The 25,356-nt window shown below is 43.6% G+C and overlaps 1 protein-coding gene across 5 annotated transcripts in view; it reads left to right on the forward strand.

Moving 5' to 3' along the window:
- The window catches only part of ctbp2a (C-terminal binding protein 2a), a 67,298-nt gene that overhangs the window by 23,796 nt on the left and 18,146 nt on the right, over window positions 1–25,356 (forward strand). The window contains exon 1 of one of the 5 annotated variants that reach the window (XM_034100630.2): window positions 8,907–11,175. The exons of 2 other annotated variants lie outside the window; for them this stretch is intronic. In XM_034100630.2, coding sequence (XP_033956521.1) covers window positions 8,907–11,175 — 2,269 coding nt within the window. 2 more of the 5 variants (XM_071205588.1, XM_071205587.1) reach the window with 2 other exon arrangements.

The raw sequence follows: 25,356 nt of genomic DNA on the forward strand, positions 1-25,356 counted from the left end.
TGTTGGTGTTTGTTTCTCAGGTAGCGTATTAGATTGGTCGTGTTGAACGTAGCTCTGTTCTTTCCACCACGCGGAACCTCCGCCTTGCAAACATTGCATCTGGCTGTTACACTGCCTTCGCTTTCAATTTTATAATACTTCCAAACTCCTGACATTTTCTCTGTCCGACTCCCGAGTCACCAGCTGAACGTAGCCTCTCGTTAGCTTACTGCTACTATTAGACACTGCGCCCACTCTGTTGCCAGATTTCAGAGAAATAAGCAACCAGGTCTATGAAAACAAGCCCAAAGAAAGCAACACATACATGATGTTGTGTAATTTTAAACCAAAACTAAGTCCAAATTATAAAAAAAAGAAAAAAAAAAATCCCGATCCCCGATTTTTTTCTCCCGATCCCCGATCTTTTGAAAATCACGTGATCGGCTCCGATCCCCGATCACGTGATCGGATCGGGACATCTCTAGATAAAACCCTCTTTATTTGGCACACACGGCACAGCATAGCACACACAGTGAAATTGCACCTCTGCATTTAACCCATTTACCAACTACTGATGAGTTTTCCTTAAAATGTACTACAGTTCCCATGCAATTGCACTGGTCATATACCGACTGCTATAATGCTTCCAACAAAGTGCTTGCTGGTCAAACAGGGTCTGAAAACCCCACTTACACCTTTCCATGTTGGAGTTGGCTGCCTTGTGAGGAACTAGCCTGTCCATTGGGAGAAACTTGTGGTTTGACATGTGGAAAAAAAGGGCCAGGGATCAAACCGCCGACCCTGTGATTATTGGACGACAGCTCTGCGTCCTGAGCCACAGCCGCCCCAAAATAATATACAACTATAAACACTTTAGACGGCCTTTACACACCGCTGGACAACACAATATATACACAAGTTTTGTTGAAGCATCCCCTGGCAATAACTGCTTCCCCCTTGTCCATCATATTTACCCACACACACTCTGGCATTGTGATCGTTCTCACCGCTGTCTCTGCTGCCGGAAAGATATTTATCCTGTTTGTCCGGACTGTCCGTTCTTAAAACCCATCACTCAGCTGGCCTGGGTCTGCCAATCTTATGATGTTTAACCTGTGTTGGATTCATGCGGAAAACGTTTGTTAAAAGACAGCTCCACACAGACATATTACAGGAACAATTATATAAAATAGAACATTAATATCGCAAATGAAGTGAACTGTGTGAGCATAGTTATGTTTCAGGGTTTTCTTTTTTATTTCGAACTATTTAGGTGTTCTAACTCATAGAATAGAAAACAGAAGTTCTAGTTTTCACTTCAGCTCTCAAAGACAGAGAGAGATTTTCTTAGAAATATCGAGTTAAGACTTGACAGAGTATCAAGTTTCAAGGAAAATCCCATTGAGATAAAAAAAAAAAAAATTATAATGAAGCATAAATGAAGCAGTGATGCTGTCTGTTTCCACCCTCAGAATGAGAGCCACATGTGGCATCTCAGAGCTCTCCAAACCACCAGCCCGCTCGCTTGGAAAACGCTTTTTTTATACAAAAAGAATGACTGTCGGAGCAGGCTTTATGTTAAACATCACAAGACAATATTTTCTGTTCTGTTGTCCAAAAGACATCTAAAGCATTGTCTCCTCTGCTTATCGAAAATGAAGTCATTCTTCACCAATGACGATGGGGGATTTTTCTTTTTATCGCGGTGCAGTTAGTCACTACAACTGCTCTTAAAGATGTGTAGAGGAGGGTGATTCACATCGAGGAAGTTGAAAGATCAGAGGGTTGTGAATCATGCTGTTTTCACAGTAGCGTAAAATCTCCTCTACCATATAAAAATGGTATTTCAAAACCAGAGGCACGGGGTGTTCTGCAACATAATGTCAAAGCCACGCACGATTATCAATAAACAGAGTGTTAGGATTGAGGCGTGAAATAGAAATCAAAGTTTGCATCGTGAGTATTGACAAAACAAGAGCGTTGTGGAGTGATTGTGATTGCACTGCCTTCGTGGGTTGCACATGGCGAGACGGCAGGAGAGGCTTCCCTAATCTCCATTTATCTTCTGAGGATAAGTGTGTCAATCCAATACTTGTTTCACAGTGGAGTGCATTGATTACATCTTTACTCATTGTGGTGAGTGGCTAACTGAGCGGCGCCTGTGGTCTAAATCAAATTCGAAAAGGCTGATCAAGTGTGGCTGTTTACTCCGATCAAACGCAGTCACGGTGCAGGAATGTTGATTTCAACGCAGCGGTGGATGTTTTACCACTGAGGATATCTGATTCACTGTTTTCGGCTTTTTCTGGTTTTAAAATAAGACTGCGATTGTCTCATGTCGTGATTTCTAATAATCAATTAGTCATTTTGTCTGTAAATCTAAAGTAACCTCCTGCTGTTCTTTGTCTTGTTCAACAACACACTGCAACGTTCATGGAAATAGAACAGATCAAAGCAGCCAAGTGAAAAATGGATACACATGTTTCGTCTTTTTTTTACTACTACAAACTACTTTTGAGAGTTAATCCATAATCAAATTAGGAGTTTCCCCTGGAAATAGCTTGAAACCACCCAGTTGTGGACACATCGTGTCCTGTGATCAATGTTTGTGGCAAAGGACGCTCTAAACAACAGCCACACTAAACATTAATGACATTTGCTGAAATCGTAAATCTGCTTTTCTCCTGAAACTCAATGCATTACTTTTAAAAATGTGGAGCTGAAACAAATAGTCAATTGACAGAAATTAGATGAACAACAAACCACCATTTTTGCTTTTTCATTTTCCAAAAGCTGTAGGCAAAATAATATACAGATGTATGCATAAAAAAGATGCCAGATAGATCAGTAATGGAAATAATGTGTATGCAAGAGTCTATGTTTCAGACGAGACGTCTCACCCCTGCAAAGAAAACGATGGTAAACCATGAACATATTTGCTAATTGCAGTATTTTTATTTTATTTAACGCGACTAATTAAATAATGAACCATCACTTGTCAAAAGGATTTAGGTTGGATTTTTTATTATCCACCAGTAAAGAACGTTTTATTGATTTACAAAAAAATATGACACTTCTTTCTTTATTAAGATTAACAGTATTGTTTAGTTTACATATCAGCTTTCCAAATGTCTTTGGTACAACTCGTTCTTCTGTTGTGGGTTTGATGAAATGCCAAGAAGAGTGTAACTGCAATAAGGGAACTGTGTAAAACATCTGCTGTGAGCATCAGTTCCCATACTCTCTCATTCCCCCATTTTTTTCTCTCTCTCTCACTCTGTCTCCCTCTCTGTGTCTCCTTCTGTCCACTCCATCTGTGTACCCAGCATGCATTGGCTTGGGTAGCAGCACAAGTCGTTGCCATTGCCGTTTAGCCAGAGCTAACCAACTGATCTGGGCAGAGATGGGATGTGAGCGTGGCTGCGACGTGAACTGGGTCGCACTGACAGCATGTTCCTGAATGTTGATTTACAAGTTGTAAATCTGTGCTTGGACGCAAACACCACAAGGTGGGGTAGTGGAATTTGTCATGGCTAGTCCAAGTGTCTTAGTTGGCAGTTAAATAAATACGTTAATCCTTGATAACAAATCTTGTTTTGTCATGTGTACAACGGGAGGAGTTGTTTAAAGAGTGGACAGTAAATAATGTGGCCAGTCAAGATAAAACACCATACAAATATGCCTGTGAATTATTCATATTGTCACATTTAAGGGACCTGCATGCTTTTTTATGACAAAAAGCTTCATAATAAATAGAGAGGCTGTGGAGAAAAAGGGAGGGGGTGTCCTGATGTCATCCTCCCCTGCAGGGGGGAGGTCTTCACATCCAGAGCTTTTCAGCACAGACTCCCGGCTCTGCTGCATCCACCTCTCTGCTTTCATCCCTCCCTCCCACTCCTCTCCCCACGCTCTGGCATCCAGCTCTGGTATGAAGTCATCTGAGCGTCTCTGGGTCTGACCCCCCCTCGGGCTCGTTCCAGGCTCCACACCAAAACCCACGACCCCTTTATAGGCTTTGTGGAGAGGCAGGGAGGGGCATGGAGAACTTTGGGGGAGGAGAAGGAAAATTGCAGATGATGAAAAACGGTTATTTTTGGGGTGAAATTCGTTTTACAATTTGTTGCAAACCTGCAGGTGTGATGGTGTTATTATTTCTGATTAGTGTGCCTGTCTCTTGTGGACACCTGAATGAGAGAGTTTTCCTTTTCTTCTTAGTGTCAGCATTTGCCTGGGTTTGAGCTGGCATCTGGCTTGGTGGTTATTGGAAATTGGTTATTGGAAAATTGTAGATTCAAAAGGAAATCTTTAGCTACAAAGCTAATATTTGGATGACCTGTGGCTTCTCTGGATCAGACTGGAGATTGAGGGTGAGGGTCTAAGGATAGAGGGTGTCGTTTTTCTCATACTGATATTCTGAACAATCTGTGTTGTTGTATTTGCTGTAAAGTGTCTCTACTGTAGGCTATTTTTATTATATGTACAGCACTTTGGCTCGACCAAAAATCGTTTATAAATGTGCTATATAAATAAAACTTGATTTGATTGGATGAAAGATGAGTTAAAAAAAAAAGGATGCGCCCAAAGGCAAAGACATTGATGAAAATGTGTTGTATTTCAGTGCTTATTTATTTATTTATATAGAAAATGTAAACGAGCAAAATGCAAAAATCAATACAGTGTGTGAATTCAGAATATGACACTAACTAAGTACCGTACTTTTCGGACTATAAAGCGCACCTGCATATAAGCCGCAGCAGCTAAATTGTCCGTCTGTCTTGCTCTCGTTCTGTCTCTCGGTTCCACGTTTACTTTGGTGCGCTACCTGTCTCACTCTTTTCCGGCCTCCAGCTTTTCCTGCTGGAGCCCGCCGCTTAAAGCTGGCGGGCGCGGACAGGTCATAGAGCCCATAGAGTTAAAGGTGGTTAATTTTACCTGTAAAATCCATAGATTTAGGAGGTTCCCTAGTGGCCGTTAGCTAGAGGTTCCCTAGTGGCCGTTAGTCGCGGTTTATAGTCCGAAAAGTACGGTATTTGATTGCCATTTGGATAAGTACTAGCCTCATTGCCAACAACCTCCATTTTACAGTCCATGTAGTCCCTATGGAGATGCTTTTGGAGAAGAATAATCCCAGTGGAAGCACGTACAAGGCAGCCATGTATAATGTCTGTTAAGTGTGCATTACAATTCATCCGACAACATTCATTCTGCCGCATTGGCATTGTAATCCCATTTCCAGTTAGTGCCTCCTGCCCCACGCTCATGCATAAGTCAATGTGTGTTTAACATTCAAATCATGCCTTGAGTACATGACGTGTCACAGTGTAGGAGACAGTTGTTTTTATTTCTGTTGCAGTGCAGCATTCACTTTGAGTTAGCGGCGTGTGATTTTTATTCATGTATGCACGACAGACCAAGGCCAAGGCTTTAGCTGCGTTTTGTGTGTGTGAATGACATGGGACATTAACTAAGCATCAGGGCCGCTGCTGTCTCTGCTGCACGCCAGGAGAGGAGCAGAGGGTCGAAAGGCTGAGTGGGGATGCAGGATCGTGCACGCTGAATGTGTGTGTGCTCCGTGTGGGTAGATAGGTGAACGGGTGAATGACCGCAAATGTAAACCCTCACATCCAGCTGCTAGTAAAGCATGCGAACACTTTTACATGGTTAACTCATGCACATAAAATCCATCTATCTCCTGCTGACTTAGCTGTAATATTATTTTGCAGGCAGGGATTTAGAGGGCTGAGTGACAGGAATATGTGGCGTGTTTATTAAATAAGGGCAAGCGTCTTGTGTGACAGATTAGCCACAGATCTCACTGTTGTACATTATTTCCTTCTTGTTACTCACTGCTTTAATTAAATGTTCTCTAATACTGAGAGATTTAAAAAAGAAAAGCAATACACTATACCAGGCTGACAGTTTTCTGAAATCTATTAGCAGACAAAAAGAACCCTACATAATTGCATCCTCACACTGGGTTCATTAACTCGAGGTTTCTATAAGTTTTACTCCACATTTTTCACCAGTCAGGTCTTATTCAATGTAAAGTATTCATAAGCTTCTGCTGGGGTGGCATTATATTTGTTCTAAAATCCCCGGCTTAATTCCTAAATCCCTCTGTTACAGTGAATCTGGCGTTGTGTGCTCAGTCTGGCAAGTATGGCAAATGGAGGAACATTAGAATTTGAAAGTCAAACATTGTTCAGTTGGAGGCAAACAGCACTCTGTGATTTACTTTCCTGTCAGGATTAGATCGGCAAACCCTGAGTACACACCTCTGCCCCTGCCTCCATGTTTGAGGATGACTTTATGGGGATGAGTGATCTGCTGCACTGAAAGCTGCGCTCGAAGACGTAATGAGAGGAGTGAAGAGAAAAGAAGCAAAGGGATAACATCAACTCGATAGGCTGTTTTCCTTCACATGAATGTGTGTGTGTTTTTATATATTGCCTCTTTTTCCTTAATCCACCTTGCAATGATATTAGTTTTCAAATATGGAATTATATACATGCATTCTGGCACATAGTGTTTCTATATGGCATCAATATAAAAATAGGCTAAATAACAGGAGAGTCTGTGTGCCTTGAGGCGATAAATCAAACCCATACTAGAAACGACCATAACATTTGATTGACTTTATAGCAGCAAAACCCTGATGAATCAAAAGGGAGGCATCAAAAATGATTTGCAACCCTCAGCTTTGATATTACAATTCATCTTTGCTGTCAGTTTTAGATCTCTGCGAGGGCTCGCTCTCGCCTCTTCTCTTTTCCATTTTAATTACCTTTTACGTCAAGCTGGCTAATGTTCCTGTGACCTTACCAAAAGGAAAACACGTTCTTCTCAGTCATCTCCACAATTGGTTTTGGAGCTGCTGTCATCAGATTTGTTCTGTCAAACAGCAGAATACTCTGATCTCTTCCTCCTCTAATTACACAACTGTGATTAAACAAGATATTAGCGCCAACGACGGACAAGCCCGCACAGTTTCTGCAGGCCCTCTGTAAGATATTCAGGAAGTTTTCTCCATATGCCAAGACAGTGTTACAAATATGTTCTTGACAGTCTAAAATATATGTATTACCTGCCCTCGCTGTGGTTGGCTCTGAGATTAGATTTGGATAGAAACGGACACTTCCTCAACTTACATCTGTTTTCATGCATTAATAAACGGGGATCCTCTGCAGAAGGGATCAGATTGCAGCCACTGTCACGTGAAGTGTGACATGCAGGCAGCTAGCTAGGAGTTATGAACATCGCCTTTGTTGAACAAAATTATAAATATATTCCATTTATTAAATCTTCATGTGGATTATGTTCAAGAATTAAAAATGTTGCAGCATGCCAGCAAATACCTTTATCACTATGGCATATTGAATGAAGTGGAAAGAGTTCATGTTGTGTTGCAGCTCAATAAGCATAGTGTTGTTGTAAGGCAAAGGTTGTCGGTGTTTTGGATTAACTGCAGTAACAAAACACACACACACACACACACACACACACACACACACACACACACACACACGCACACGCACACGCACACGCACACGCACACGCACACGCACACGCACACACGCACACACGCACACAAGCACGCACACTACACTCCCCCAGTGTTTTACTTTTCTTTGCAAAGAGGAAAATCCAGATTACAGAGCTTCTCTAAGTGAGGGAGATCAGGGTAGCTTTGGGAAAGAGGGCGACGGTGCTTTAATTCACAGACAGTAGGATACATATGGATCGAAATAGGTTAGTAATGGATTTGGCAAAAATTAAGATTATAACTTTCTATACAAATATTTCTTGTAACACTTGAATTCTACAAGAGAGACAGTAATATTGATCTTTTAGCACATTGAATGCATTCAGCAATCTCTGTTAAACCATGCACTATCACTTCTGATGTTCTTCAGTTCGAATGCAAACAGCAGGTCTGAGTGATCTCATATTGAGTGATGGTGAGCGCCACAAAGGCAGCAAGGACATTTCAGAGTGAGTTGGGCTGCTGTTGCGTGGAGGCTCTGCTGCTAGTGTGGGGCCTGTAGGATTAGTGTCCAATCAGAGTGGATTTGATGTTTTCTGACAGCACATGGGACTTAGCTGAGAGAACTGTATTTCATTTGAATTCAATGAAGCTTTGCACCCTGTCCGGCCTCCCCTCCCCGTGCGGTGCATCTGGTGAACTAAAAACTGAAATCTGTTGAAGACGCTGCATCATCAACATCTTCAGGTAAGTGGCTCTCTGGGAGAGGTTGATTGGTTTGGGGGTAGGGTCTTAATCATTGGCATCATCGTCATCATCAACCAAATATACTTGTATCTGGTTGACTTGACGTCACACTGGGACGTGGAATTAAACGGTATTTATCTAGTTGTAATCCCTCATAGCAATCGGCAGAGCGCGTAAAATGTCCGAAGAGAAGGCAGAGATAAACCCCATTGGATTAGTAAAAGCCCCTGCCCATCCCAACCTATAACTCAACCTATCCACTCCTTTCGTTTTTTGTGTTTTTCATTTACGTTTGGCCGCCATCTCATGCACCCTGTTACTTCTTTCATGGAGTAGCTGTGCTACCTCTGCAGTGTACTTTCTGGGGTATGGTGTGATCTATTTGTGTGTGTAGTGTCCTCTTTCCTCGCGCACAACAAGCCAGCATGATCGGATATTAATTATTCAAGGACTGCCTGCCACAGGGAGAGTCACCTGATAGTACGGACAATATTACAACCTGATATCAGGTGAAACGGTTGCTTCATCTTCTGCTTGTTCTCCTCCTACCTTTCTTCGCCTTTTTTTTGGTGCCTCTATACCTGAAGACTTGAAAGATAACTTTCACAAAGAGAGCTACAAGTGGATTATTTTTTCAGTTTTGAGAATTTCTTTTTGATCCGTTAACAGTTTCTCTGCTTTTTTTGTTTTGTTGCCAATGCTTGTCCCTAACAAACAGTTGGGCCTTGGTCGCTCCCACAGTTGGGACACGTTAGGGGGGCATGAGGTTCAATGGGAGAGGTCTGATAGTGTCTACGAGCAGCAGCCAAGATTAGCTAGCCGTCGGGGCTCTCTGTCATACGGAGAGGGAGCAGGGTGGTTAGAGCTTCCACCAGGAGTGCGTCCCCCTGACCTGGATTTGAAACGTGAGCCATACTCCTACCAAGACTCTCTGTACGGACAGGTTTGCGCAGAGCGACAGGACCCACGGGGACTGAGGAAGGGCTCTGCGCCTGATCTTAACAACTACGAACGAGCACCAATGGCTCACAGAGGATCCATTCCACATCAGGATTACTATTCCCCTGACCCGGCCATGACTCCTCGGCCACCCGAGGGCTTTTACCGGCCAGAACACCAGCCTCAGCCGCCTCACCCACTTAGTAGATCAGGCTCTCATTATGGAATGGCACCTGTGGCTCGTGCAGGGTGGGATCAAGGTCAGGGAGGGAGAGCTGGACCTCAAGCACCTGCATCGCCTCTGCCTCCTCCTCCACCTCCTCCAACAGCTCATGAGATGAGTCGGGCTTATAGGGAAGCAGCTGTAACTGCCGCCAAAATGACCCAAGATGGCCAGCGGGTCCCTTCTCGAGAGCCATCTCCTTCTCATTATAGTATGGAGCATGCATCTCCTCGGTATGCCAGTGAGCCTCCACCCATTGCTGGTCAGGTTATCTATACTGATGTTAGCGGCCGACCATTGGATCGGCAGCAGCAGGCTGCTACCTGTCTAGTTGTAGATCCTGCCAGTCAAGGTGTGATAATGAGGCAAGATCCCACCTCACCCTACACTGCCCAACAGCAGCAATTACAGCAGCAACAACAAATACAACAGCAACAATTACAGCAGCAGCAACTTCAACAGCAACAAATACAACAACAGCAGTTACAGCAGCAGCAACTTCAGCAACATGAAATACAACAGCAGCAACTTCAACAGCAACAATTACAACAGCAACAGCTTCAACAACAGCAGATACAGCAGCAGCAACTTCAACAAGATCAGTTGCAGCCGCATATGCAACAGCAACCCCTGCAACCTCCGCCTACCATGCCCCTCTCCGACCCTAGCCTTTCTATGATGGCTCCACTTCCTGCTCCACCGATCCCAATGCAGCCCGCCGCAGTTGCTCCAGCTGCACCTGTCCTTGTGCAGGCTCCCCAAACTTCACTCCCTCCTCCCCTAACCACTCCACTTCATGCTCTTCCTCCCCAAACTGCCCCACAGACACCTTTGCCTGTGGACCCCAGGAAAACCATTGATCCTGAGTTCCTTGCCCTTCTGCGAAACGAAGGGATCTCAGAGAGCTCCATCTCCTCAATTATCCAGCAGGGATTTGACTCCACTAGCATGCTAGCTGTTATGGAGGACAACGATATCCGTACTGTCGCCCCCAACCTCGGCCAGGCTCGCGTTCTGTCTCGTGTGGTCCAAAACTGCAGGCGGCCCCATGAGGCGACACCAGCCCCATCCCAAGCTCAGACACCCATGCGAGGCCGCTCTAATAGCTTTAGCCATCGCGCGGACATCTACCACCAGCCCCCCCAGCACCACCATCCAACCCACCCTTTACAGGCTTTAAATGTGGATGCTCACATGATGCCCCCACAGACCCCTGGGGCCATGCAGACCATCTCCCCAAGGATGGGAGAAGCAATGGGTAGGAGGCCTAACAGTGCCCCTTCTCAGCACCTCATGGAAGCTTCTGGAGGCTACCCAGGCCAACCCCCTCGCTCCCCGGGGCCATATGCAGGGGCGCTAATGCCTGCTCAATCAAGACCCATGTCCGCCTACTCTTCTGGGATGCCCATGCATGGTATGCAGATAATGCCACAGCAAATGACTGGGTCAATGCCTGCCATGCCTGGGTCTATGCACTCCATGTCAGGTATGCCACAGCATATGCCTGTGTCCATGCCAGCTTTACCACAGCCACCACAACAGGTACCAAAAGCCTACTCTACCAATTACACAGTGCCCATGGAGCTGATGAAGAGGGACAGGAATGTAATGCCATTATCACCCATGCACAGCCCTCACCCCAGTCCTCAGATGATGCGTAAGGGTGGGGGTACTGTACAGGACAATGCCCTTGTCTCTATGGGATCACCAGGTCAAGGACAAGTTGCCCTGGCTGCTAACCAGAAGCTAAGTCGACGCACGGGTCCACCAGTCATCGTGTCCACTATGGCGTCTCCAGAAACAAGTAAATCCCCTTTTTTTGCCTTTTATCTTTATCCTTTCAAACTTTTTAATAGATAAGGAAATTGATTTGTACTAGAGGTTCTCATATGTGGCATGCTTTATGTAAGTCAACATTATCTTGTCTTTGAACAGCTCAACAAAGCAGAGCTGTGGCATTGTTAAGAATCAGATCATGCTTTCACAATTTACATTTCTTAGAGCCATGAAGTAGACTGAAAGCAACAACTTCAGTATTAGGTTGCAGCCTTTCTTTGAAAAATAGGAATACCAGAGCTTTATTTCCATCCTTTATTGTGATGAATCATTGGTATGTGCATACCATCTCTGTCAAATGAGTGTTTTTTTGTATTCTGGTTATCCGAAACCATCATTCAGTTGAGAAACATGTGAGATATATTCAGCTGAATGTGTTTGTTGCTGGTATGTAATGCATGATACCTGACCTTAAGAATGTCCAAACACAATGTTAATGTTTAAAAAAAGCATTTCAAAAAGAAATTGTTTCATCTTCCTGGTAAGTGCTGACATTTGTTTTGGAGTTTCTTCTCATTTCTTCAGCGATTGATACATGGTGTGTTTTTCTTCTTATCTACTCCATTGGAGCAAAAAATAAATTGCTTGCTGCCTCAATTTTTTTAGAATGTTTTGACAGGATTATTATTCATAAACCCTAAAAGGGCAACTTTTTCCTAGACACTATGGCAATCCATTTCCAGTTCTTCTGGTTTCTGCATTTTCCATGATCATAAAAGGATAGTTAAATCCAGCTTTCTTGTCTGCTTATCTCTATAGGAGCCATATTTGTCAGTTGTCTATACTTTGTGTGAAGTCCTTTATTATTTCTGTAATCTCATGCAATTCTTTTGTCAGAATGACATATCACCCCATTAAATACAACACAAAATGGCATTGATGAGGCGAAATATGGATTTTGGCGGAACAGCTGTCAACATCATTTCTGATACCTTTTAGATTTTAACAACCATGCACTGTCTTCGTGTTACAGTCTGTCAGTTGCTGCATTCATTTCTGAACAGTACACATTAAGGATTCTCTGACCAGTTAAGTCGGATATGTGTCGTGAATGTTAATGGTTTTCTGACATGCATGTTAGATTGTGTGCTACTCTGCATTTTTGAACACTATGCATGATTGGGTTTGCCTCAGTCTATTTGCATAGATTTTTCTCATTTAGCTGGTATAGTGACTGTATTTAATGGCATTGGTTAGTAATTACAGCAAAAGCTCAGAGCACTTTTTAAAATCACATGATCTGCCTCAACCTTACAGTATTCATATAGGTGCATAATGGTGTTTTCAGCCATAGCGGTATGTCGTGTTTTAGCTGTAGAGTTACTGCAGCTGTTTTTGATGAAGTCCTTTCTGCTCTGCCTCACACCATCTCCCCACATGGATGTCTTATTGCATTATGATAATAAGGGTGCATCATTGTATCCTAGAAAGGCTTTACAGCCACTCAGGCTACACAGCTCTCCTTCAGTCTTGCTGCTTTCAAGGTGTAATGCTGAATTGCTTGAAATAGCAATTAGTTTTGTGTAGTTCTTCTGGAACTGATTTGCTCACAGGGATCAGGCCCTACATTTGAGGAAGTGAGTAAAAGGCAAACTTTTCATTATTTGGTTCATCTCTTTTTCAAGCCGACTGTTGAATTTTAATATGTGTCTCAAAATTCTTCTTTAGATTCCGGTTTAAAATTAAATGCATTCAGTCAATGCGTGTATATTGTGTAATCACCTGAATCATCAACCCATGCCAGATTTAATCTTAATTCAGCATAATAAAATCTGCTACATCACAGTATCTTCTTTTCATGCCAAGGGCCTGACAAAAGAATATTTTAGACATTTTGGACAATAAGGGCAGATTTCCCCATCAACAGCCAGAGGCTGATGGCAGCGTCACTGGACAGATGAAATCGAATTACAGGGCTGATGGCCGATGTGTGATTGTGTCATTTTCTCCGTGCGGGTTGTAATGAGAAGAGAGGGGGTGGGTGGGGGGGTTAATCCTTTAGATCCTCCATTTCCACTGCTGCACTAATCCACAGATATTCTCATTTTGTTCAGAACTACTGTACAGGTTGAAATGGACTTTAACAGGAGCAAAGGGAGCACAAGTATTTAACTGAGGCATTTTTGTTGTTGTCTCTCTGATTTGAAGGCCCAAGTGAGCCGATATTTAAAGGTCCCTGTTGCTTGGCTGTCAAAACAGATTTCTGCTCTTTGCACAGACAGACACATGCTTTAGAAAATAATTTCTTCGAGTCTGCCCCGACCTCACACATCACATTGTTAGTACACACACAGTCGGCGGAGTAGACCTCATTTGCATGTGGCTGACATTTGTTGCTTTAGTAATTTCATCTGTTAATGGACACAGCCACAAAGCTGCTCTGAAAGCATATTCCTAAATTGTATGTTGCTAGGCAACGTGGGTTTTGGTGGTAATCGTAGGCAGATTTGTTTCTGGTTAAAGGGTCGGTCCATTGTCAGGAAACACTGCAAATGTACATGTTACTTCTTTTTGTCCACAAGACGGCTGGCTGAGCTGATGCATTTGGAAGAAAGTATTAATTAATAACATCATGCACTTATTTTCTTGAGGGATGAATACAAAATGGGAGGTTTTCAAATGAAGATGTGATTTTAGAATATTTTGTCAGGTAGGATAATTATATAATTATATTTGATAGCAGCAATAGCACATTTATCATTGCTTAACATTTTATTAGTAATGAGCTTATGATATCTCCTGATATTCTGACAACCTCTAACGGTTCATCAGTTACGGCATCGAGTTGCATCAACAACCGGAAATAATTTATCTGTGAACTAAAAGCTCTTGTGTAAATACAGATGGCATGCCCCCGCCCACCTCACTATATGGTGCTTTGTGGAATACCCTTGAGCAAGACCCCGCCTTTACATGACTAACTATCCCCATCCCCCACACCGGCATAATCGTCATATATGATACTGTGGCACTTCCACTCTTTAACCTCCACCCTGCACAGTGTGTAGCTCTCCCTCCGTGGACTCCAGCCAGGCGACCTGATGCTAGCTCAGGTCAGTTCTGCTCTGCGTGGCTTATACTAACTGCAATTTGTTTGGCCTTGCCGAGGCCTAGCGGGATGATGGGGGAGGGTCGTGGCATATTAGATCTGGAGATGGCAGATTATGTATTAACAGGGTCCAGGTCGAAGCTTCAGGCCGTTTTTACAGAGTGAGGGATTAAGGAAGAGAGAGAGGGAGGGAGATATAGTCCTACTATTGATGGATGATGATTGCTGCTCTCTAGGTGGGGGAGGGGAAACGGGGCGTTGACAGCTGTCACTCAACCTTGGACTCTCCATGTTAGACGAGGCTAGCTGTCAATGTGGCATTTACACTCTGAGGGTCAAACGTTGGCCTTAATCTGGCTGACAGTCAAAGGTTGTTTTTGTGATGCTTCTGGTCACTCAGTCAAATATATTTTTTCCTTCTGCCCCGAGATTGGCTTACTAATGCCACAACCTTGAAAAATGCAGAACTTGGATTAAACTCGGGTATTTCCAAAGCAACTATGGATAGACATAAACATTATCGTTATTGTACTTTTTGACATTTACAGCCTCAGCCGTTTCAATCTGTGGAAACTACTGTTGATTTTTTTGCAGTTATAATTGCATACAAAGTGTCTGGCAGTTAACATTCATCCAATGCTTTGATGCATATGAAACTCTTTTGGTTTAATAATTTGTACAAAGATCAAACTGTCTCTCATACCTGGTTGTTTGATTCAAAGATATACGTTTGTGTACATCAAAATGCAAGGAGAGTTTTATTTAATCGAGTCATATTCAGATACTGGGTCAATTTGGATCAATTGAGCGATGATGTTGCAGGATTTTGTTGGCTGAGGCTCATGGGTGTTGTAGTATTTAGAGCAAAACCAATTTAGTGGTAAAAATGTGATTTCTCTGAATAATTCAAGCTGATTGCCATAACATAAACCTGTCGTTTAAATATGAAGGATACAGCTGTACTTGATGTTGAAAAACATTTAGGATATCATAACCAGAATAATTCAAAATCCTCCGACATCACACACTCTATGCAGCCTGTGTGTAGAACCATGAGCGTTGCTTGTAGTGTGTGTGCATGTGCAAACTGCTGTTAACAGGTGAAGTGTGTGTGGCACAGTGCAGAGTTAATCTCCACACCAGATGTTCCACTTAATATCAGGCACTGATTTCCTTCGACATACATTTCTTGGTAATACTCTTCCAGGACTAGATAAACAACTCTTGAGTAATATGTTGTTCTTCTTCTCTTTGTGTAAATTGATCCCAGTTTCTCTTTGTCCCCCTTCCCTTTGCAAATTAATTGTTTTTTGGAAATGATTTGGCTATGACCCTCATGAGACCAGTGAGTGGGGGGAAGAAGACGTTTGAGGGAGGAATATGTAAACGTCATACCCAGCTCAGCAAATTCAGTCATGACTGTGGTTGTGGGTTTCAGCCCGTCTGCACGAAACATAAGGGAAACGAGGAAAGTGAAGACAGGCCGAACAGAGAAAAAGATTGAGCAAAAAAGAGCAAGGACTGGAGTTAAATGCACAGAGAGATGCTTTAGTTAAGATAGTGTGGAAGTGACTGCTGTTTCTGTTTGTGTCTCGATAGTTGTGTGTACAGAATATACAACAAAGCAACTGTATGGGTGCCATGAAAAGAAACTGGACCTTGAAAGGTAAAGCCTGATCATGGAGCTGAAAAATCTCTTTCTTGCGAGTTTGCTGCATCCTTTCAGACTTGAAATTCAGGCTATGCGAGCAGAATCAAAGAAAGACAGACACAACAGGTCACATGCTCAACATTTGTAGCTCAAAAAAGAAGGGAAGAAAAGCGACGGAACGAGAGGCTTAGAGAACCTGACTCCAACTTTCCTCGTAGACTCTACTACCTTATTCCTTTCCTCTCAATTCCCCTCATTTGCATTACTTTCCTATCCTCTCTTTACCTTTCATTTCCTCCTCTTTCTTTTTTTCCCTTTGATTTCCCTTTTTGTCCCCTTCCTTCCTTTCCTTCTTCTCCATGTGCCAACTGGGGAGTCACCCTGAATTATTCATTTTTGAGAAAATGAAATCTTCACGGGTGTTAAACCAGAGTGAAGAAGAAACAGAGCTGACCATGTTCTCTGTGTGCAGCGTGTGTGTGTGGTTGTGTGGTTGTGTGTGTGACCAGGCGTTGCAGAACATGACACTTTGCTTGGCTGTGTTTTAACAAAAGCGTGGTGGGGATATGTTTAGAGGTGCAGATGAATCTCATTTGCACCCTAGGAAAATATTATACATTTCTCAGTAGGCATGTCAGTGGTGTTCAGGATCACACAGGGCTGTAAATGGGATTGTGTTTCACAGTGTTTCTAGTCCCATTCAGGCAGCAGGATTTGTGTGTGTGTGTGTGTGTGTGTGTGTGTGTGTGTGTGTGTGTGTGTGTGTGTGTGTATACATGTGTGTGAGCAGCCATCACCGCATATTTGATCCAACATTTATATTTTGTTTTTTCAGATATTTTGCCAAAATACACATTTCTGAGAAAGCTGAACTTAAGGCAGCCAGTTAGCGGATGAGTCAATATCTGTGTATGTGGGTGTGGGTGTGGGTGTGGGTATGTGTGCGCGCATTTGCCCATGTATTTGTTCACTGTTTCATTTTTCATGGATGCCTGTTCACACCCTATTCCTCTAAGCCTGCAGCATACATAAGGGGGTGTAATAAGCATCGCCTTCCCCCATTCAACCCCCCCACACACACACACACACACACACACACACACACACACACACACACACACACACACACACACACACACACACACACACACACACACACACACACACACACACACACACACACACACACACACACACACACACACACACACACACACACACACACACACACACACACACACACACACACACACACACCCTCTTGCACATCCTCCTTTATATATCTGTCTCTCTATAATCAGGCCAGTTGGCCCAAGCCACAGAGAAAGAGAAAGGTGGAGGAGGAGAGTGATGGTGTTGGAGAGGTGGAGCGATGCACAGACGGGGAATGAATGGGAGAACAAGAATTTATGTGCTGCGATCGCCTCCCTTTTAAAAAGAGAAAAGAAAAAACCCCTCAACATCTGTTGTCCACCTGCAGCTGTGCCATCTCTGTGTCTCCCTCGTTGTTATTTTTCTCACTGCCCCTCTCCTCCTTTCCCCGTCATTCGTTCTTCAATCGTTTGGCTGCAGCTCATCATGTAGATCACAGGAGGCAGATGGGCTGGTGAATTTTAGAGGTCAAATTATACTTTAAACCCCTTCTCCCTGAAGCGCTTTCTTTTCATGAATGAGTCCATTTTACTCCAGGCCTGGTTTGTGGGCTCTGGTTACAAGTTGTAACGGAACCTCCTCAATGAGCCCTTTAAACTCACTACGCTCCTGTTACTTACAGTAAATACAGGCAGTACATTCACAATACGCACAGTACGTACAATACTGCAGAATACTATAAGGGAATGCTTTGGTTCTGTTGATTAATCTATTGATTCGCTTTTTAACTAATTGTATAAAAGTGTAGAAGTGTATGAAGGAAACTGCCAAAAAAATGCAATTGGTTTATCTTTACCACTCCTTAAACTTGGACGGGACCTTTAAACCTGAAATAAGAAAGTTACCTTAAATGCAGCCTATCAACATTCATGCACTGTAATATCTGATCTATAGTATCTGCTAATTCTGTTTATGTAATATCTTTCATGCACTAATAGCAACAATTGCATGTTACTAGCCAACTAACTGATACTTTTCATTATTGATTATTCTACTGATTACATTTTTGCTTAAAGGTGGGGTAGGTCATTTTGGAGAAACCAGCTCGAGTGCGCTAGAATTTGAAAATACACAGCCGGAAAAAATCTGCCACTGCCTTACAGAGCCCCTCCTCCAACACACACGAACGCGCACATGACCAATGAGGGCACGAGGTAAGTTTGTGCACAGATGGAAGGCTGACAGGCAGGTAGGCCATCCAGTTACTTTGGCCGGGCCGGCTCAGATGATTGGTCGTGCTTTTTACAGCGCCACGGCTTCCACAGATGACGTTTCTTTATGTATTTGTTGTCAAAGCACTTATATATTCATTGCTATCGGGATGTTAAGAGCATTCCATGGAATATAACAAAAAATGTATCTCGAGCCGGTTTCTCAAACTTACCTTTTACTTTTCAACCACCTTTAAGTAATCAAGTATTTGGTCTATGAAATCTGAAAAATGTGGAATTCAAATTCCCCTGCTTAAATGTTTAAACAGCCCAAACGCTAAAGTATTCTCTTTACTATGATGCAACTCTATGAAACAAGCAAATATTTACATTTAAAAGAAAATCATAATCTATTATTATAGACGCATGCATTTCCAAACATTTGGACTACCTATGTCCTTTTCAATTTACACACGGCATCTATTGCACGTCTGTCCGTCCTGGGAGAGGGATCCCTCCTCTGTTGCTCTCCCTGAGGTTTCTCCCATTTCCCGTGTACGATGTGAGGGTCTGAGGACAGAGGGTGTCGTATTGTCATACTGATATTCTAAACTGTGAAGTCCACTGAGACAAATGTAACATTTGTGATATTGGGCTATATACATAAACATTGATTGATTGATAATGTTTTATGTCAATTCTGAAATACTAGTCGCACTATTGAACTGTACCAGTTGGCAGAGAGCATGTTTGCTCTAACACGGTGTTGTGTCTACGTGTGTTGACCTGGAAGCTCTTCTTAACCCTCATTACCAAAATCCTCTTTAAGGCGCCTGACGGAGACAACGTGTCAGGCTGCCCTCTCAAAGTAGTAAGCATGCTAATATGTTACTCTGTGCTTTGGTTTGACTCTCAGATCAATACGACTCTGGGAGGGATTTTCCTGATTGTTACCCTAAGTTCACATTTGGGAATTGATTGTGCTCAAGTCTGCAAGTACACACACAATCTGAGACACGCTTCATGCTTGTTCTCAGTGTGTGGAAATATGTTTAGACATCAGAAATAATTGATCAACTGCAGGATTTTCTATTAAAAGGACTTTTCACTGAATTTGTGTGCTACACTTAAATATTGAGTTTTGTCTGCATGTCATTCCTCCAGTGTGGTTTCGTGAACACCTACATGCCTCCTTTTATGAAGAAATCATCACCTGTGTCTCTGGATTTGCTCGCGCGTCCTGATCCTTTGTGCAAGCACGACAAGTATCGAGGCGAATGCTTTGTCGAAGCCTAGAAATGTGGCACTCAATGGCTCGTTGAACTGCGAAACCAATCAGAGTCGTGTTAAAGAGTGAGGATAAAAATCACACACTTAGATCGTGAGGGAGAGTTTGTGAGCAAGACGGAGAAGTGAGACTGAGAAGAAGGGGGGGAAAGGGGGCTGGCACTCTTATAGGACCGTGAAGGCCAGATCACAAATAATAAAACAGAAAGGCAGGCAGGGAGGGAGGGAGGGAGGGAGGGAGGGAGGGAAGGAAGGAGGGGAGGGAAAAAAAAGGGAGAAGGAAAATATGTTGAGGGAAAGGGGAAGGTCGGAGAGAATGGAAGAGGGAGTCGAACGTGTGCCAGTAGCGCGGCACCTCTCGCTGTGACTGGTGCTCTTCAAGGATTTCCCCCCCCCCGTCTCTTTTATTTACCTCCCTCTTTTCTTTTCTCCTGCATAGCTGTGGCACCGGCTTGTTTTCTCTGTCTTTTTTTTCTCGCCTTTTGCCATTTTTCTCCCCCCACCCCTTCCTCTCTCTCTCTCTCTCTCTCTCTCTCTCTCTCTCTCTCTCTCTCTCTCTCTCTCTCTCTCTCTCTCTCTCGCTCTCTCTCTTTCACTCTGTCTCTCTGTGACTCGCAACAAAAGGCTGACGGAGTGAGCCTGACGTCTGAATGAATAGCCCAAACCTGCCGTGAAGGGAAAAGAAGAGAGAGACGGAGCGAGAGAGAAGCGGCTGACGGGGAAAAAAAAGAAGATACAAGTGATCTGACTGAAGAGGCGGAAGGAGGAGGACGCTCTGAAGTGCCGATCTCCGGCTGAAGACGAATAGAGATCCAATTTTCCTCCCCCCCCCCTCATTGGAGATTAAAGGAGTTGACGGCGCTGCTTTAGCCACACGGGCTTTACGATCATAGTTCTCCCCCCGCGCCCACTGCCCTCCTGTGCCACCTTCCATTTTTTCTTTCAACTCAAGAGTACCAGTCGTCTGAGAAAGAGAAATGGAGCTTCTGGGAGTGAAGTGATGAAGGAGGACAGATTTGGAAACAAGCAGTGGCAGATCAAGAGAAGACAGACAGAGAGAGGGAGGTGAGAGGAGGAGGTAGAGAGGAGAGGATAACCCCGGGCATACTGTGTGAGAATACCCCCCCCCCATCCCACTTCTTTTCTATTTTTTTTTTGTCCCTCCACCACATTTCCTCTGCCATGTGCAGCTCCTGATTTGAAGAATGTGGAGACAGCATTTCCCAGGCAAGAAGCATGTTTCACATTGTGTAGTGCGTGTGTGTGTGTGTGTGTGTGTGTGTGTGTGTGTGTGTGTGTGTGTGTGTGTGTGTGTGTGTGTGTGTGTGTGTGTGTGTGTGTGTGTGTGTGTGTGTGTGTGTGTGTGTGTGTGTGTGTGTGCGTGTGCGTGTGTAATGGTGAGAGGTGGGGGAGGAGGGAGATGGGTTTGGCTTTAAGGCTAATGAGCCTCTTATGTTTTTGCAATGAAGTGTGTCATGAAATCAGTGTGTGTGTGTGTGTGTGTGTGTGTGTGTGTGTGTGTGTGTGTGTGTGTGTGTGTGTGTGTGTGTGTGTGTGTGTGTGTGTGTGTGTGTGTGTGTGTGTGTGTGTGTGTGTGTGTGTGTGTGTGTGTGTGTGTGTGTGTGTGTGTGTGTGTGTGTGTGTGTGTGTGTGTGTGTGTGTGTGTGTGTGTGTGTGTGTGTATGAGGGCAACATCAGTGTGAGTGTTTCCTCGGTTTGAAACCACAGACCTCTGCACTGCAGCGAGAGGAGGCGAGATTAGACGGGCTGTCATTTAAAGGGTCAAAGGTCACAGAAGAATGGGCATCAGAGTGGCTCTGTGTGAGAGTGTTAATGGGCGCTCCTGTGTGTGAACGCTGTCCGTCACAGGGTTTGTATTCAGGCGTGCACTTTGAAAATAAGGATGTATGTCAAGCGAGTTTTTTTAGATAAATCTGATTTATCCGGGGTCATTTTAATGCTTTTAAAAATTGAAATAATGTAAAAATAATCAGTAATTTCCAGTTGAAAATTATATTAAAAAATCTGATTTCCCCAAGAACGATTAGTTTAAATAGTGGGGCTCAAATTGGCAGTTGATTTGCAATTTCTCCTCATTCTTCTCACCTTTGTCCAAATCGCAAAAAATACCATATCAACTTAAACTAATCAGTAATGTCAGCACTTAAAATCTTTTGCATAGGTACAAACAAACCTGCTGATAATGTTGGTTTGTATGTAATTGTTCCTGACCTGTGTGTGTGTGTGTGTGTGTGTGTGTGTGTGTGTGTGTGTGTGTGTGTGTGTGTGTGTGTGTGTGTGTGTGTGTGTGTGTGTGTGTGTGTGTGTGTGTGTGTGTGTGTGTGTGTGTGTGTGTGTGTGTGTGTGTGTGTGTGTGTGTGTGTGTGTGTGTGTGTGTGTGTGTGTGTGTGTGTGTTAAAGCTCGAGTGCACTGTCCACTGTTCATCAGCACTGACAGCTGCTTTTCTCTCAGGACCCCGGTTGTTTTCAGGCCTTGCAAGCGAAGCACAAAAGAAAACATTTAAAGAGGAGATGCTGATTGATGGATGCTCCTCTCCCTCACTTTGTGTTGTATTTACCGCTGACACCACCTGTGATATCTTTATGTCAACGAATGTTTTCTTCCTCCTCTCTCCTTATCCACTTTTACATGTAATTTCACCCTTCCCTCCTCTCTCATCCTTTTATCTCTCACCACCCTCGCCCCTCTTGGCTGGGCGTTGGGTGGTGATAAGTTTGGAGGAGGGCAGGCGGAGGGAGGACAAACAAAGTCTTTGTGTGTCCACATAGTGGAACAAGAAACAGGCTGCAGTGGCGGCAGTGTAACCGGGCGCTGATAGGGTCCGGTGGGGGCCTGGAGGAGGCAAGTCTGCCAAAAAAAAGATTACACCTCCCTTCTTTTTTCTACAGATGCCAAGGGATCGTAAACACACTAAGAAAGTAGATACTCCCAAGAATACCGGCGCCAGTTTCTTGTTAGGATGTATGCACAGTTAAAGAGCGCAACATTGCTGTTTTTATTGTAAGTAGCATGCAGGTCGACATGCACTACAGAGCAGAAGGAGAGTAGAAGGGAGAATTAAGAGCTGTGAATGCCCTTGAACATTTTATCCAACCTAATGACATCCCGGATTATCACTGGTCATTTATGGTTATCATCTGTGGGTGGGTGTGAAGCTAAGTGCAGCCACACTCATTGTCTGTGTGTGTGTGTGTGTGTGTGTGTGTGTGTGTGTGTGTGTGTGTGTGCACAGTACCACAGCGAGCACGTTGGTATTCCTGAAGTCTCCGAGCAAAATGCTGCAGAGAAACACCGGTCGTGCCACTTCACGCTCTGTGTTTGGGTTGCCAGGTTGTGTGGCCTGAGGCACGTTGCCTTTTGGGGGCAAGATTCAATATCATGAAATCAAGCTTTTCCTGTCACCGCTGCACTTGCCACAAAGAGAGCCCACTGGGTTATCGTCTGGGCCCCCTCCTCTTCTCACCCCTCGGACTACCCCATCACTGAGGCCCCCAGCTTGGGAGTTGCTAGGTAACCAGAACCAGCTGTTGGTCCTAAGCCCGTTTAGCCCGTTTTGGCTCGGCGTCAACTGCGGAGTAGTTTTCTCTAAAAGCTCGCTGTGAACTCAGCGACCGCCGCTGTGGCCCTGACATCATCGTGCCATGGAAAATCTTCCTCACTTCCTTTTGTTTTTACAGTTCTATTGTTCCATTGATGCGGGGCCGATGTAGGAGCATCCACATAGTATGCCACCAGTTTGAGCATTTCATCACCTTTTAAACTATGAGGAAGGAAAAGGGAAATAGAGGGAAAGGAATGAGATGGCGAGTGGCGAGGGTTTCCTAGAGAGATTCACCTGTAATATTGAACCAAGTAAAAAAGACATGCGATTTTGAAACTGCTGTGTCGCTCCTCTGTGAGATGAGGATACTAAACTGTCTCAGACGGCTATTAAGAGATATTTGAGATGGCACAGAACAACGTGTTATTATGCAGGAAATCACAACAGAGCAGGTAAGTTAATACCACTCTGCAGTCCCTCAAGTGGACAATTTAGCTTTCAAGATGTGGGATGAACTCACAAACAAACCACAAGTAAATCTATTGGGAGTGCATTAACTTCCAAATGAAACCCTCTTTCGTGTTGGAGATCCATGAAACCACAAAACCAGAGCGCACCATCTGTCAGAAAATGGAGCTTTAGAAACGAAGATAATTGATGTTATTAAATAACTATTTAAAGATTGGTTTTCAAACCGTAGAGGAGAAATACAGGTTTGAGCCGTTGTTTATTTTCTTTCATTGATTGTTTGCGCTCTATTTAGGAAATGATCCTTCTCCCTCTGAAAAACTCTGACTCACAGCTCCTGGCAGCGAAGCTTTCTGAGCTGCTTTTCCAAGATCGTATTCACTAAGGAGAGGACGTATATTTCGATGAGCTTTTTTCCCTCTCAAGCGTTTGAAAAGATGACTTCTATTTCTGTTGTCAGAATCCAAAAAGGCTTTTTAGTTGGAACATCTGTAATCCATTTGTGGTTTAAACAGTACGCTCTTGCCAGCTCTGCCAAAAGTGTTCATACTTCCTGGAGAATTGTTCAGTTTGTGATTAGCATGGGCTAAAGGATGATATCAGTCTTAGTCCATGCAAGCTTCCCTTGAGGGATACAACAACACATGACCTCCACTGATAAGACTATCTGCTGTCACACCAAACATGGTTTAGATTTACTTAGTCAAGCTGTGGGCTTTGTTTCTTTATGAGTTGCTGGCTTGCGAACAATGCTGGCTGTTGTGCTGCAATGATTAATACTTTGGGTACAATAACAGGAAATTGACACAAGCTATTTGCATTTTTATCCGAATGAGTACCAGCCAAAATATCTCAGCGCCTAATGTAAACCATCTTAGTGATGTTGTTTCTACTGCTCATAGTTTACGTAACAGTAAATAGGCACTTTAATATCCACTCCGGTATGCATTTTTCCCTCCCGACTGAAAATGAGTCTGGTATTTTGTCTGGTGTTGGGTGGGACTCTGTGTTTGGACAAGAAGCGTTCTGGCTTTGCTTTCGTTTCATAAAGTCCAGGTTCTGGAGCTGGCAGCCGGGCGGGGCGGCTGGCAAGCTGCTGGAGGGAGAAAATAAAAAGATGGATGGAGGGAGGAAGGGAGAGAGAGTTGAATCTAAACAGAGAGAAAGTGGCAGGACACCAGTTAAGTTTAAAAAAAAGCCAGATGCAATCATTGCTTCATTCTTTAGCAGCTGGACCTCTGGTCTACAAGTGCTGGCATGAGAGCAGCTGCTGTGTGACGGTGGGGGAGGTGGGAGCCACCCTAGGGTGATTATTGGGATCAGACTCGTGTGTGTGTTCTCACTTTTGGCGTTATTTGCCAGTTAAGAAATCCAGAACTGAGAAGATGTCCGTCGGGAGTCATTGTTTGGTTTCTTATGATTTCATGATCTCTTCTTAACAAGTTTTGCTAATAACTATTACATGATCTCAACGTGACCCAAATCGCCTAATCATAAGATAAAAATGTGTTCTGAAGTTATTCGACTTAAATCAACAGACAAAAAGGTAACCATAGCTATTCTTACTGCTTTCATTCCACATCTATAGATGAGTGTTGTTACAGTCGTCTGCAGCTGCAATGTAATCCTGTGTCTCTGTGATACTCCCCGATGACCCATAATGTCAGTGAGGTAATCAACCCCATAGTTTACGACTGTTCTAACCAAATAAGGCCTTCAGTCGGGCAGTGTGATATTTTAATGATACTAACAGAACTGAAAAAGTGTGTGTGGTCAGTTCACAACCATCGTAATTCTGCCAACCAATACAATTATGATTTATTCACCG

This window comes from Pseudochaenichthys georgianus, chromosome 15 (assembly GCF_902827115.2).
Source record: "Pseudochaenichthys georgianus chromosome 15, fPseGeo1.2, whole genome shotgun sequence".
Taxonomy (NCBI): domain Eukaryota; kingdom Metazoa; phylum Chordata; class Actinopteri; order Perciformes; family Channichthyidae; genus Pseudochaenichthys; species Pseudochaenichthys georgianus.